This window comes from Cavia porcellus, unplaced genomic scaffold (genome assembly GCF_034190915.1).
Source record: "Cavia porcellus strain 051 isolate PalLab524CR breed Dunkin Hartley unplaced genomic scaffold, mCavPor4.1 scaffold_26, whole genome shotgun sequence".
NCBI classification, from domain to species: Eukaryota; Metazoa; Chordata; class Mammalia; order Rodentia; family Caviidae; genus Cavia; species Cavia porcellus.
This window is the reverse complement of record NW_026947509.1, coordinates 10,050,573-10,063,006: the sequence shown is the minus strand read 5'-3', so window position 1 is coordinate 10,063,006 and position 12,434 is coordinate 10,050,573. Positions and strand designations below refer to the sequence as shown.

General features: G+C 37.6%; 1 protein-coding gene across 4 annotated transcripts in view; it reads right to left on the bottom strand.

Moving 5' to 3' along the window:
• Positions 1 to 12,434, bottom strand: part of Ush2a (usherin) — a 658,323-nt gene that overhangs the window by 175,462 nt on the left and 470,427 nt on the right. For all 4 annotated transcript variants that reach the window (XM_063236705.1, XM_063236706.1, XM_063236707.1 and 1 more), the window contains 3 exons: positions 11,497 to 11,706; positions 9,973 to 10,175; positions 6,597 to 6,709 (listed from right to left, as the gene is read on the bottom strand). In XM_063236705.1, the coding sequence (XP_063092775.1) occupies positions 6,597 to 6,709; positions 9,973 to 10,175; positions 11,497 to 11,706 (526 nt within the window). The remainder of the gene's footprint in view (positions 1 to 6,596; positions 6,710 to 9,972; positions 10,176 to 11,496; positions 11,707 to 12,434) is intronic.

The following is a 12,434-nucleotide window of genomic DNA, read 5'->3' as shown; positions in this document are numbered from 1 at the left end:
AGAAGAAAAACCTTTGCAAGGTAGAGCACATTGGGGAAATTCTCATTTGTCCTGTTTATTTTTTTTCCACTTGCATGCTGCTTTATGGATAATTACAGGAAAGGACAGCAACGTGGTAACAGTAGCCACATAGGAATGTAGAACCTTATGAAAAGCACATTTTTCCTCCCAGTCTGAGGGACCCGAAAGAGGCTCTTGTGGTCCAAAGAACATGAAGGGAAAGGAATCTTTGTGATTTTTTAAATATTTCTTTTCTTTCTTTTTTAACCTAATTGCTCCAAGGACAGTTACAGTTCTGCAAACCATGAGGCAGTTGAAAGGCAAAAATTCTAAGAGAAATTGTTACCATTTTAGCCAATGATCCCAGAGAGCTAGGAAAATGTGTGTGTGTATCTCAGAAAAGAGAAAGCTAGATCTCCTAGTTCCGTACATGAAATAATACAAGTCCAAATGAACTTCAAGTAGGATAATTATGATTCCTAACATTCTTAGAGGATATTCAAACAGTGTAGCAAAAACTCTGAAATATAAACTTTTACATACTCCCTGGTCAATTCCCAAATTAGCCATTAAAAAGCAAGCTTCTGGAAAATGAACTGATTTTTTAAGCTACTGACAAAGAGAGAACTTTTGGTCTGAAGCCATTGGTTGATCACCTGCTGACAAAAGCAATCAAAACAGCTTTTTCAGAGGATTTTTAAAAGGGTTGAGATTATCAGAACCTAATATTGAAAAGGTTGATACAACCAAATCATTCAAAAGTCACATGAATCAAAAGAAATCCAGATAGGCTATATTAATATTGCATAATATTGTCTTATGGACAAGGAAATTATGGGGAAGGAATCACACCTTCATGAAAGTTTATCAAGATAAGGATCCTCAATAGATATGCACATACTAAGACATCAGAATATATGAGGTGGGTACTGATATAGCTAAAGAAGACAGAGGTAAGTCCAGTTACACTTGATGACTTCAAATATCCTCTCATGATAATTGATAGAACCAAGAAAAGAAAATCGGTAAGTATACAGATAACCTGAATATCACTTATCACTCAACTTGACCTAACTGACATTTAGAAAACACAATCTGACAGAAAGCAGAATACACATTCTTGGCAAGTACAGCTTTCTGAAAAGCAAAACTGATAAAACTTTAAGGTAAGTAAGTAAGAGAGGACATTTTATTACCAACTTTGGAAATGAAAGCATTCAAATCAATTAAGACTCTACAAACATACTGCAAACAACTTTTCTCCTGTATTTAAGAGAACTGGAGAATTTAACCAATTTTTGAACATACAAAATAACAAAGCTCACTTGAAAAATAACCTCCTGAATTTTAAGGGATTTGAATTTTTAAGGAATTTGAACTCTAGGTTGAAAAGCTTCCCCAAGGAAAAATCTAGGGAAAAGTGGGTTTCACTGGTGAATTTTACCAGTAGGTAAGAAATAAATAATATTTTTATAGGATCTCTTTCACAAAATAGGAGAAATAAATGTTTGAATGTCCAGGGAAATAAACATGATATTTAAACCAGATAAAAATAGAATAAGAGAAAATTACCCACTAAAATGCATTCTATGAGCAAAGATGTAAACATTCTCAACCAGATAATCACAAATTGTATCTGTCAATATGTAAAAAGGAAGATGTATCTTAACCAAGTGAGGTTTATTCAGATAATATAAACTAATTATTGGAAAATCAATCAATATAATTAGCAACCATACAACTTTAAAACTTGGAAAAAGCATTTGACAAAACTATATTCATCTTCAATAAAAATTGTTAGCCAATTTTAAGTAACAGTCAAATTCTTCAACCCAATGAAAGGCATTTCTGATAGGTTACATCTGTAGTTAACACCATCTCTAAAGAGAAAAGACTGGAAGCTTTCTTTTGAAGGTTGGGAATAAGTCAAGGATGTGCTCCTACCACCTTGTTGAACTTGCCAGTGCAATAAGGCAGGAAAAATAAACAAAAAGCCCATGTACTGGAAAGGAAGAAATAAAATTTCTTTTTGTAGAAGATAAATGTAGAACTCAGGAGCCTGTAACCTAAGGCTTCTAATGATTTTTATGAGATTGTTGAATACAAAGTCACTACACCAAAATGAATTGTTTCTACACAACATCTGCAATCAGATTTTAATTTCCCTAAAAAATTAATGATGAACTCTTCCAAAAGAAAAAAGTATAAACCTAATGAAATATGTGCAGTATCTGTATATCTATAAAATATTGATAAAACAAGTGGGAAAAGACCTCAATAAATGTTCAGTGTCCTGTGCCTAGGACTTGGATCTTTTCAAGTTGTTAAAATGCTCATATTACAAATTATTTATGGGTTTAATGAAATCCTAATTAAAATTACAGAAAGATTTTTCATATCAATAGATTAATTCCAAATAAGAGAAAAGTAATGAGAAACGTCAAAACAAAAATTTCAAAGGTCATGGTTGAAACGCTCATACTACATGATTTCACAACTTTCTATATGGCTGTAATAATTAAAATCATACATTGGTAAATAAATACACATATTATTTGTACATATTGATCAGCTGAACAGAAGTGGGAGCAGAACAATGACTTGTATTTGTCACTAAGTTTTAATAAACTCTAAAAGTATTTAATAGAGAAAAGATATTCCTTCCAAAACATATTGGAACAATTGAAAACTCATATACAAAATAAAATTGAGGTCTTTACTCACACCTTAGTTTTTGGAGAATGTCTGTTTTTTTGTTTTGTTTTTTATTGGTACCGGGATCGAACTCACAACTGCCTGCTTGCAAGGCAGGTGCTTATGCCGCTGAGCTAAATCCCCAGCCCCCACACCTTAGTTTTACAGAGATGAAAATCAACCTAAAATGAACTACAGATATAAATTGAAACATGAACATACAGAAACTGTAGAAGAAAAGATAGAAAATACTTGTGATTGTGAAATAAGAAAGAAGTTCTTGGATACAACATCAGATCCACAAGCATAAAAGAAAAAAAACTTATAAAAACTCAGACTCTACTGAAATTTAAGTACTTTTGATCCATTAAAGAGAGAATTAAATGAATTAAAAGGAGAAGCCACAAACTGAGGTAAAATATTTACAGGTGACCCATATGACAGAAGCCATGTCCAAAATGCATATTGAAACTTTTAAAACAACAATAAAACAAGCAATCCAATTAGCAAATTGGCATGGGATTGGAGAGGTGCTTTATTGTAGCAGACAAACAAATGTCAAACGATGCATACAAAGATCATTGGTACCATAGGTCATGAAAGAGACGTGAATTGAAGCCATAATATTGTACCCTTATACATCTATCGAAATAACTATTTAAAAAGTAGAAAAGTACTTCATATAAAATCAAGTTCTAACCCATCGTGGAGCATTTTAGCTATTTGAGGTGAATAAAAACCTATATGGACACAAAATTCTGCATATACCTGTTTATAGCAACTTTACTCAGTCCCTGAAAACCAGGTAGTACCAACCTGTACATAAACTGTTTGATACAGTGGGACACCAGCCAACAAGAAGCAACAATTACTAATGTGTCACACTGAATGGGTGGATGTTAAATGCATGCCCTGAGTGAAAAAAGCCAGATTTACTCAGCTACATATTGCATGATTTTCACTTACACGACAAGGCACAATTGGCAAATCTGTAGCTATTTAGATAAAAACAGTGTGCGCCCAGTTTGGGGAAGGCTGGGAGGGGGGTTAGCAATAATAGGGCAGAATGAGGGAATACCCTGGCATAATGGAATTATTCCATGTCAAAATTATAGGGGAGTTTCCACAGCCTTTGCCTTTAATATTCATAAAGTTATGCACCAAAAAGAGTGAATTTTGCTATATATGAATTAGAAAATCAAAATTGAAATGTAAAAGAATATTACACAAGTTTAGGAAACTAGAATCTTTTCAGAACTTTAATTCATTATCATGACTACACTGGTCTCATATTTTTGTTAGATCTGATAGTTTTTATTTTTATCTTCGGATTTCTTAAAGGAAAACCACATATTTAATTGATAGGTGGCTGAGTATGACTTGCTTAGGTGAAATTTTTGAAACTTTATTTTCAGTTTTTAAATTGACAGATGGTTTGTTTTCATCATGTACCACCTGATGTGTTGAAATATGTATACATCATGGAATTGTCAAACATAGCTTGGTTACAGATGTGTTAGTTCATATAGCTATGATTTGTATGGTGAAATTACTTAACACCCACTGCCCAAAATTTTCAAGACTGAAATAGAATATTATTAGTCACACTCATCAAGGGAGACAGGGGTTTTAGTGGTTAATAAACAGTTTTTTTTTTTAAACCAAAGAATTGAAACCACGTTCTCTTGTCTTTCCCCAGTGAAGGTCACTATTTAGAAGTCTGATGATTCCATTTGAATTCTTAACATAGTAAGTTTCTGATCTAGGTTTTCTTCGGGAAAGATTTTTGACTTGCTAGTTAAAACTGGCTTTCTGAAATATTCTGATCATGTCTCCTCACTTAATTCTTTTCAGTCATTCTGGGGGCATCCAGAGAATCTTTTAATTTGCACACCAGGGGCTCTGGTTCTAAGGTATTTTCTTAGTGCCTTTCTTTGATTATTTTGTTTTATGTCTTTCTTCTGGTTTCTCTGAATGGAACTGTTACTCATATATTAGATTTTCCAAATGTTTTCTAATTTTATTATTATTTTTTCTCTTCCAAACCTCTGGCTTTTGCTACACTTTTAGGGACAGTTCTCAAAATTTTTTTCTTCAAATTTCATCTGTGAAGTTGTCCTCTTTGATTACAACTTTCTGTCTCGTATCTTACTTTTGTTTCATGAATAGAGGATCTCCTTGTACTTTCTTAGGGCTAGGATATTTTCTTCCTCACCCTTCATTATTTCTCAGTCTGTGAAATGATTTCTTCTGTCTATTTTGATCTCCTTTTAATATGTAACACAGGGAGATAGATATTTTGCAATAGAAAAGGGGACCAAGAGATAGAAGGAGGAAGTAAAAAAGGAGAGAAAAGGCTGACAAAAAGAATGAAATTTTGTTATGCCCACAAACCAACTCCCTTGGTGAATCAAATCATTATGCATTGCAAATAGCACTAATAAAAATTAAGAATTAAAGAAAAAAGAGTGATGGATTAAAAGATGCTGGCCAGAAACTTTATTGCTAAGTGAATCTTGTCGACTGGTCAACTTCCTTCCTGCTGACCATGTATCAAACTATATCTTGCTGTTGAAGGATCTTTATATGCTGACACCTGGAGATATTCAACTTGGAGTCACTGCTTCCCGGCAAAGAATGCCCGATATGCTGTCGGGAGGTATTCACGACTGCCTACGGGATTCTGAGAGGAGAGCCGGAGAAATTAGTCAAGGGTCGCACCATTCAGGTTGCTGTCGGTATTGTCTCGACCTCTGACCTTCACCTGGGCTCCCAGGTATCCAGTGCACTAACCCTTATGCCCATTGTTCGGTTTCTCTGGTTATCTATCTTTCATTTTGCTTTTTGTATGCTGGGTTTCTTATTTTAGAGCAACCATGAGACATTTAATCTTCTGTATCTGACTCACTTCACTTAATATTATGGTCTCAAGGTGCTTCCATTTACCTGTGAATGGCTTAATTGTTTTGGAAGTGTTCTATCAACTTTTAAAATAGCCTTGAAAACTGAGGATGTTGTGGAAGAATCCTTCATAATTTAAACATTATGTCATAGATTAAGGATTACCTTTGTCTGTGTGTGTGTAATGAGTGTGCATAAGTACATGTGTGTAGTGAATGACATTTCATTGGATCAGGCAAAGATATGACTTGAGAATGTTCTGATTGCTTATTTTTTGGCCTCAACTTGACGTCAAGAGATAAACCACTATCATCTCACTTTTGGCTTTGAAATTGATATTGAATATTATCATTATTGCTAATTATGAATTTTAAAAAGATTCACTTTCATATATGGTCATTTTGTTAGCAACAAAAGGATACAGAAAAATAAAGGGATTCTAACTAAGAACCTGACAAAATTGATAATAGGTATCCAAAATTATCTTCTGTATTCCTTTTACAGATATTTTAGCTTCAGGGCAATCTGATGTATGGGAATCAAACTTTTTCAAAGAAATTGCATTAGAAGGTAGTCATTTCACTTGAGACTGTATTTTGCTTCATAAAAAGGTTCACTATTTGAGGCAGAGTCTCACTATGCAGTTCAGTCTGGTCTTGAGCTCACTTTATAGCTCAGGCTGATCTCAAATTCGCAACCATCCTCTTGCTCAGCCTCCTGAGTGCTGGGATTACAGGTGTGTGCACCACCATGCCCTGCTCAAAGAATATGTTTAAATCAAGTCTCTTTTACTAAGGAAGGTAAAATTAGGGAAATCAATTTCAGCTATTGGTTGTCCAGTGAAGATTAAAACCTATAGAACACTATCAAATATTTGATCCACACATCTACTTAGAGAAACACTGGAGAGATATTACCATGGCTGAAATGGTTTGTTTGATTTGGACTTCTGTTTCTTATTCCCCGAGTTCTTCAGATTAACTGATAAAAGAAATTGGTACCTTGACGTGATGTTGTGAATGACGGGTGTCGCTATGTCACTGGGTGTGTCTTCCACAGTGGCGATTTGGGTTCCGTTGCTTTTCGCACACGCATATTTTGTGCATACTTCCACCTGCACACAGAGGCGAGACAAGAATAAGCCCAACCAACCACTTTCAAAAGGCAGACCAAACACAGACTGAATCCAGCTACCCTCATTCCACATAAATCTCTTCCAGTTCTCTGCTGTCTCCTGGGGTTTAGTAAATATTCATTTTTGATGTTAATTGACTCCAGTGGGACGGGCTCAGAGTAGATTGCAGAATTGGGCTCAGGACAATTGATTCAGTGATTAGAATGGTGATTTTTAGTCTCTGGTTCCAACCGTTCAGAAGGAGAAAGACATATTAATCTATCGGAGCGCTGTCGAGGAGTGGAAGACATTCGGGTGACAGTTTGCAAGCATAATAGGGCATCACTGCACAGCGCTCTCTAGATCTATAACCAAGTAGTGTAATGATGATATCTTCTGGAAGTCTTGACATTTTACAACAAATCGCCTCCATGCTAATGCATAATGGAAGAAAAATGAAGCTCAGAGAGCCTTCCAATATGGCTCAGCTATTTTATATCCATTTGTTCCAGTTGCAATGGTATTTTTACCTTAATCACAGCAGAAAATCATCCTTCACCCCTTTAATTCTGCCACCTAATCTGAATAAAAATGGAGGAGGATGGAATAACTACGATTAGGAATGGGATTTCTCAAGCATTAGGAACAAAAGGAATAGAACCCCCAAGAGGCAGGAGCCATAAGCAAATGCCCAAAAGCCTGGGAGCAGAGCCCCCCTGAAATGGCCGCATCTGCTCTGAGTGTAAGGCTCATCCAAAGAGGAACTCGAGTTTTCAGTGTCAAGATGTTTTGGTATTTCACACATAAAAAGAGGAGGGAAGCCAGAAACTGATGATTCTTAACACCCATTCTGTGCTTTTAAGTGAAGCCATTCTCTATTTTTTCTGTTGGAATTAGGAGAAAGGCAAATGTGATACGTGTAATATTTAGCAGATAATTCATTTTATTCCTAAGGTGGTTTGTATCTAAATGCAAGTTGAAACATATGCTTACAATGCTGTGTAAGTTTGTGTTGTTTATTGACATAGTACGCCCTTTGAGCTACTAATTAATAATTTTAAATGCTGTTAAGCCCCTACTCTCTAAGTACAATCAAACCCAAAACATCTTTAAGATAATTAACATATAATTCTGTGATAGAACTAATGACACAAGCTTTTCACATATTAGAAAACATCTGACTCTGTGCTGTTTCATGAGATAAAACAGAATCCACTCAACCGCACTTGTGATGTATGTAATGTGTACTAAATCTGGTACCATAAATGGTACTCGAACAGATAACTTTAAAAAGTTCATAGCATTCAATAATTGTACAAATGTATGGGGTTCAGTGTGTTTCAACACGTGATCACATGTAATGATGAAATCAAGATAATCAGCATTTCCCTGCCCTTATCTTTTCTCCGTATTTACCACCTGGGAGCTTCTCTCTTTCAGAATCTTCTTAGCCATCTAACCGGGTATTATGAACTGTCATCATCTCACTAGGCTGTGGAACACTAGAGCTTATTTCTCTTATCTGACTCTGACTTGGTACCTGTCAGCCCATCTCCCTCTGTCCTACCGACGGCCCACCATTCCTAACCATACTACGTTCAGGTCACTTCTTTTAGCTTCCACCTAAAGTTAGAATAATACGAAATATGATTATTAAGCTGTAAGTTTTGGGATACCTGCTTTGGACTTCACCCCATTGTGTTCCCTTCTAACCTCAATGTTAAATGTCACCATCAGTTTTAACCTGCATAAGTCCACCCATACTGTTTCCCAGAAAGCTTTTCATTTTGTTTAGCAAATGATGCCAAAAATATTTTCGCTCTTAGTAATGTAATACTGAAACACCTCACCTCAGGACATGTGTCTAGTGCTGTAACTATAGCATATGATATGGGACTGAAACACAAATATAAGAGTTTACCACACTTCCATTAAAAAATGATAAAGTCAAATGAAAACTGAAATTCTTAACCCTTTTTAAAATATATACAAAATAGTAGAATATATAAAAGAGTAGTCACTTGGCTGCATTAGCCACCTTAACTCACTCACTGTGGTACAGAAGGGGTTACACAGAGCACCTCGGCTGTAAATAGTAACCACACCACTGAATCATCTTTGACATCAAAATGAAGATCACTGAAATTTAACATTCAAGTTTCCAGAAATGCAGCAGCTCTGTAGGGTGCAGCGTTTCTGGACTGTAAGGATCCACCAAAACATTTACCAAAGATAAGGGCATCTTAGACTCAAGAATAAAATCCAAGTGTTGGGCTCAAGGTGGGAGTTCTGTACTTCCACGACCCACATTTGATCAAGTCCGGCCAGTGCTGACTCCATCCAGCAGGTACGAGACAAGCCTTCCTCCCTAGAGAATGTGGGGCACCTCTCCACACGCAGCCAAGGCTGAGACACACACGCATGCATGGAACCAGGGCTCGCACCACGCGCTTGTGTTCTTGGTTCTGATAAAGCCAAGGAGTATGCACTGCCTTTTCGGGGCACTTCCTAAAATCGTTCCTAAAATCATTAGTGACACTTTATCATACAAATGCATACATTGTTTTTCCTAGAGGTCAGGTGCCCTGATTCCCTAAGAATCCTCAAGGTTCCCAGGACACAAAAGTGTAAGAACAAGGACTCTCAGATAAGCAAGGTCACTCAACAGTTGTTGAATGGATATCGTTCTTTCATCCTCAAAAATAAAACAACAACAACAACAACAACAACCCTTTAATACTAGTTTGCTGCACTGCCCTCTCCATCTTCCTGCAGCAATGAAAATCAAACGCACTGGCGGTGGACAGCCTGGCCCTTCTCACCTAATCTATGGCCCTTACAAGGTGAAAACTGCCATCAGAGGAGTTCTGGAGCTCCTGAGCCATACCAAGGGGGACATCTCCACACACGCGAGTGGGACTTTGAGATCAATGAAAGATTGGGGGGAAAAGGCAAACTGGCCAGATTTATTTCGAGTATGTGATCAGCTCCATTGTGTCAGTGAGCATTTCATTGCCACCCTGGTCACCATCATTTTCCATCTTAACATGATCCTCTCTCCAGAGACTCACGTGTTTGCCCACAGCAAACAGATTTAATTCTGATCAATTTGCCTCTTCTCTCTCTCCCCCCACTTCCCCACCAAATAAACAGTGTGTAACCAGGACAGCGAGTATCCACGCAGAGACACGGCTCTGCATGTTTTATTTAACGTATCTGTAAGCTTAGGCATCAAAAGAAACAAAACAAAACAATGCCCTAACCTGGATGTCATAGACAGTGAAGGGGGACAAGTCTCTCAGAACAAGCGAGCCGGGCACATCCATTCCGGTCTTGTAGAGCTGATTGTTTACATAGATGGAGTACTCGGTGACAGCGCCATTTGGGTTTGAAGGAGATGACCAGATGACACGGGCAGCTGTGCGGTTGATGATGACAACCTCTGGCGGCAGCATGCCCTGAGGCTCTGGAATGAAAGGAAGAAGAGGCATCCACTCCAGCTGTCTCTGCAACAGCACTTGTTAAACTAAATGCAGATTAGTATTTAGGTTTCGCAAAGGGTCCTTGCTTATCTGCTTTCCTCTGATGAAGTTATCACAGTCTGCAGTCCTCTGCAAATTGGCTTATTAGACTCTCAGTTAGAAACCATAAGAATTGCTAGGAAAGTGCTTATACCCCCAACATAGTGCTAATCTTCAATACTCTGAGACCAGTGGGATGCGATGATAAATTATTCACCCATCTGCGCCCCTCACGCATATGTATTATTTGTCTTTTTTACATCTCTTCACTCCACCCTTCCTAGGATGGAGGGAGTGGGGGTAGGGAAGGAAAACAGAAAATTTGCTCCTGAAGCAAAAAATAGAACTCAGATACACTGAGGCTGGTGGGACGTGAAAAATCATTTGATGTTACTAGCTTGTAACTCCAGCAGTATGAAGCAATAATACAATATTGTCATTATGTAAATGATTTTGAATGTTGATTACCATAGGTAATGATGAAATCCAACATTAGAAAAAATCCTTGCTTAGCGTTAAATTACACCATTATTCAAGCATGTCAGAAATAACTATGCAAAGACCTATTTTTATCGTAAGAACCCATCTTAACTAGTTGAAAAATCGTCCTTGTGATTCATCCTATTTTATAAACAAAAGGTACTGACCTTTGGCACCAGAGAGGGAAATGGGTTCCATGCTTAAAGAGCTCCGTTAATGACCTAGAACACTTGCTTGGGAGGTAATGATATTATAATGTTTATAATGAGACTTTATAAAGCCAAAAAGATTAGAAAGGCCATTCCGAATACATTTCAGATTCACACGTTCCTTCCCTTCCTTCCTCCCCAACTGACTGGCTTAGAAATGAGTCACAGGCAATTTTTCTGGGTGGCTGAACATCCACCCACCACTCTTGGTGACTCATGCAGAGCCCTCTGTGCTTGGGTGTTGTTCTGAAAAGCACACTGCTTCTGAGGACAGATCTTAAACAAAAAGAGAGATTTTCCAAGTGCCACCACTTATGATGTGCATTCAGCCTCAAGTGACGCCTGCCCCAAAAAGAGCAGGAGCCAACTGATGTCCGACACCAGGCCCTTGTGCTACGTTTCAGTGGGGGTGTGGCATTGACCTGCCACTTGTGGCCAGCCAGCACTTAAGCATTGCAGCCCCGACTTGCTTCCCTCTGACACCCAGAAATTTTGCACTGGATGGGTGACTGATACCAAGCTCAGCAGGAATCAGTGGCACCTTCAAAGCCGGGTACCCCTGACAATCAAGACTTACCCCCATCGCAAGTGATTGCTCGCAAGACTGTACTGTTGATACTGTGGGCTCCATTGAAGACAGAGATAAAAATGAAGTACTCTGTGTTTGGCTTCAAGTGGCCAATGACATAGGACTTCACACCTGGGAGGATTCTCAGAGATTCGTTTGAGGTAGCAGAACTCCAAAAAAGTGTGTAATACTCAACATCTCCCTGGAGGTCTTGAAAAGCTGTTAACAGTAAGTATAGAGCAAAGTAAACAGCTGATCTGGCTTCAAAGGGTCTTAGGGGAAAGACAGGATGAACTCTACCCCTGGTTGCTCTTAAAATGAGAGCAAAGCACTTAAGGAGACTTTACAAAGATTTGGAAACTGCTTTGTCATGGTGCTAGTGGTACTAGATTTTTAAATAAATTTCATTACTTTCCTTATCCCATAATTAATTGCATATAGTTGTGCACAGAATATAAACTCTTGAGTTTCCTTTAAATACTTTAATTGTACTACTTAATGCTCTAAACTTGGGTACAATATGTATGAAAGGAATCCACGAAAAATAAAAATTATGCAATACATGAGATTATTTCTGTTTGTGTATCATACAATTCCATGGAGGAGTCTATGCTAATGCCAAGGAAAACTTTTCTTGACATAGATCCTAAAGGAAGTTTTAAACTGCTAACAAAAGCTGTCCATGGGTACGGGAACAATCCTTATCTAGTAGCCTTGTGTGTGCACTGCCAACATAGCAGGGGTCTGTAGCTTACTTTCCCAAAGTTCTGGTTCAGTAAAACTAAGTAGGAACACTGATATATAATCAAGGTCCTCCTTCTCTTCACCTTGTTCTGTGTGTTCCTCTGCTGTGGATAGGAATGGGAAGGGTGCACAAATCAATCACTCCCTGTCTCACACTTGTAACTCATCACTTTCTCCATAAAAAACAAGTGCAATATGGTTTT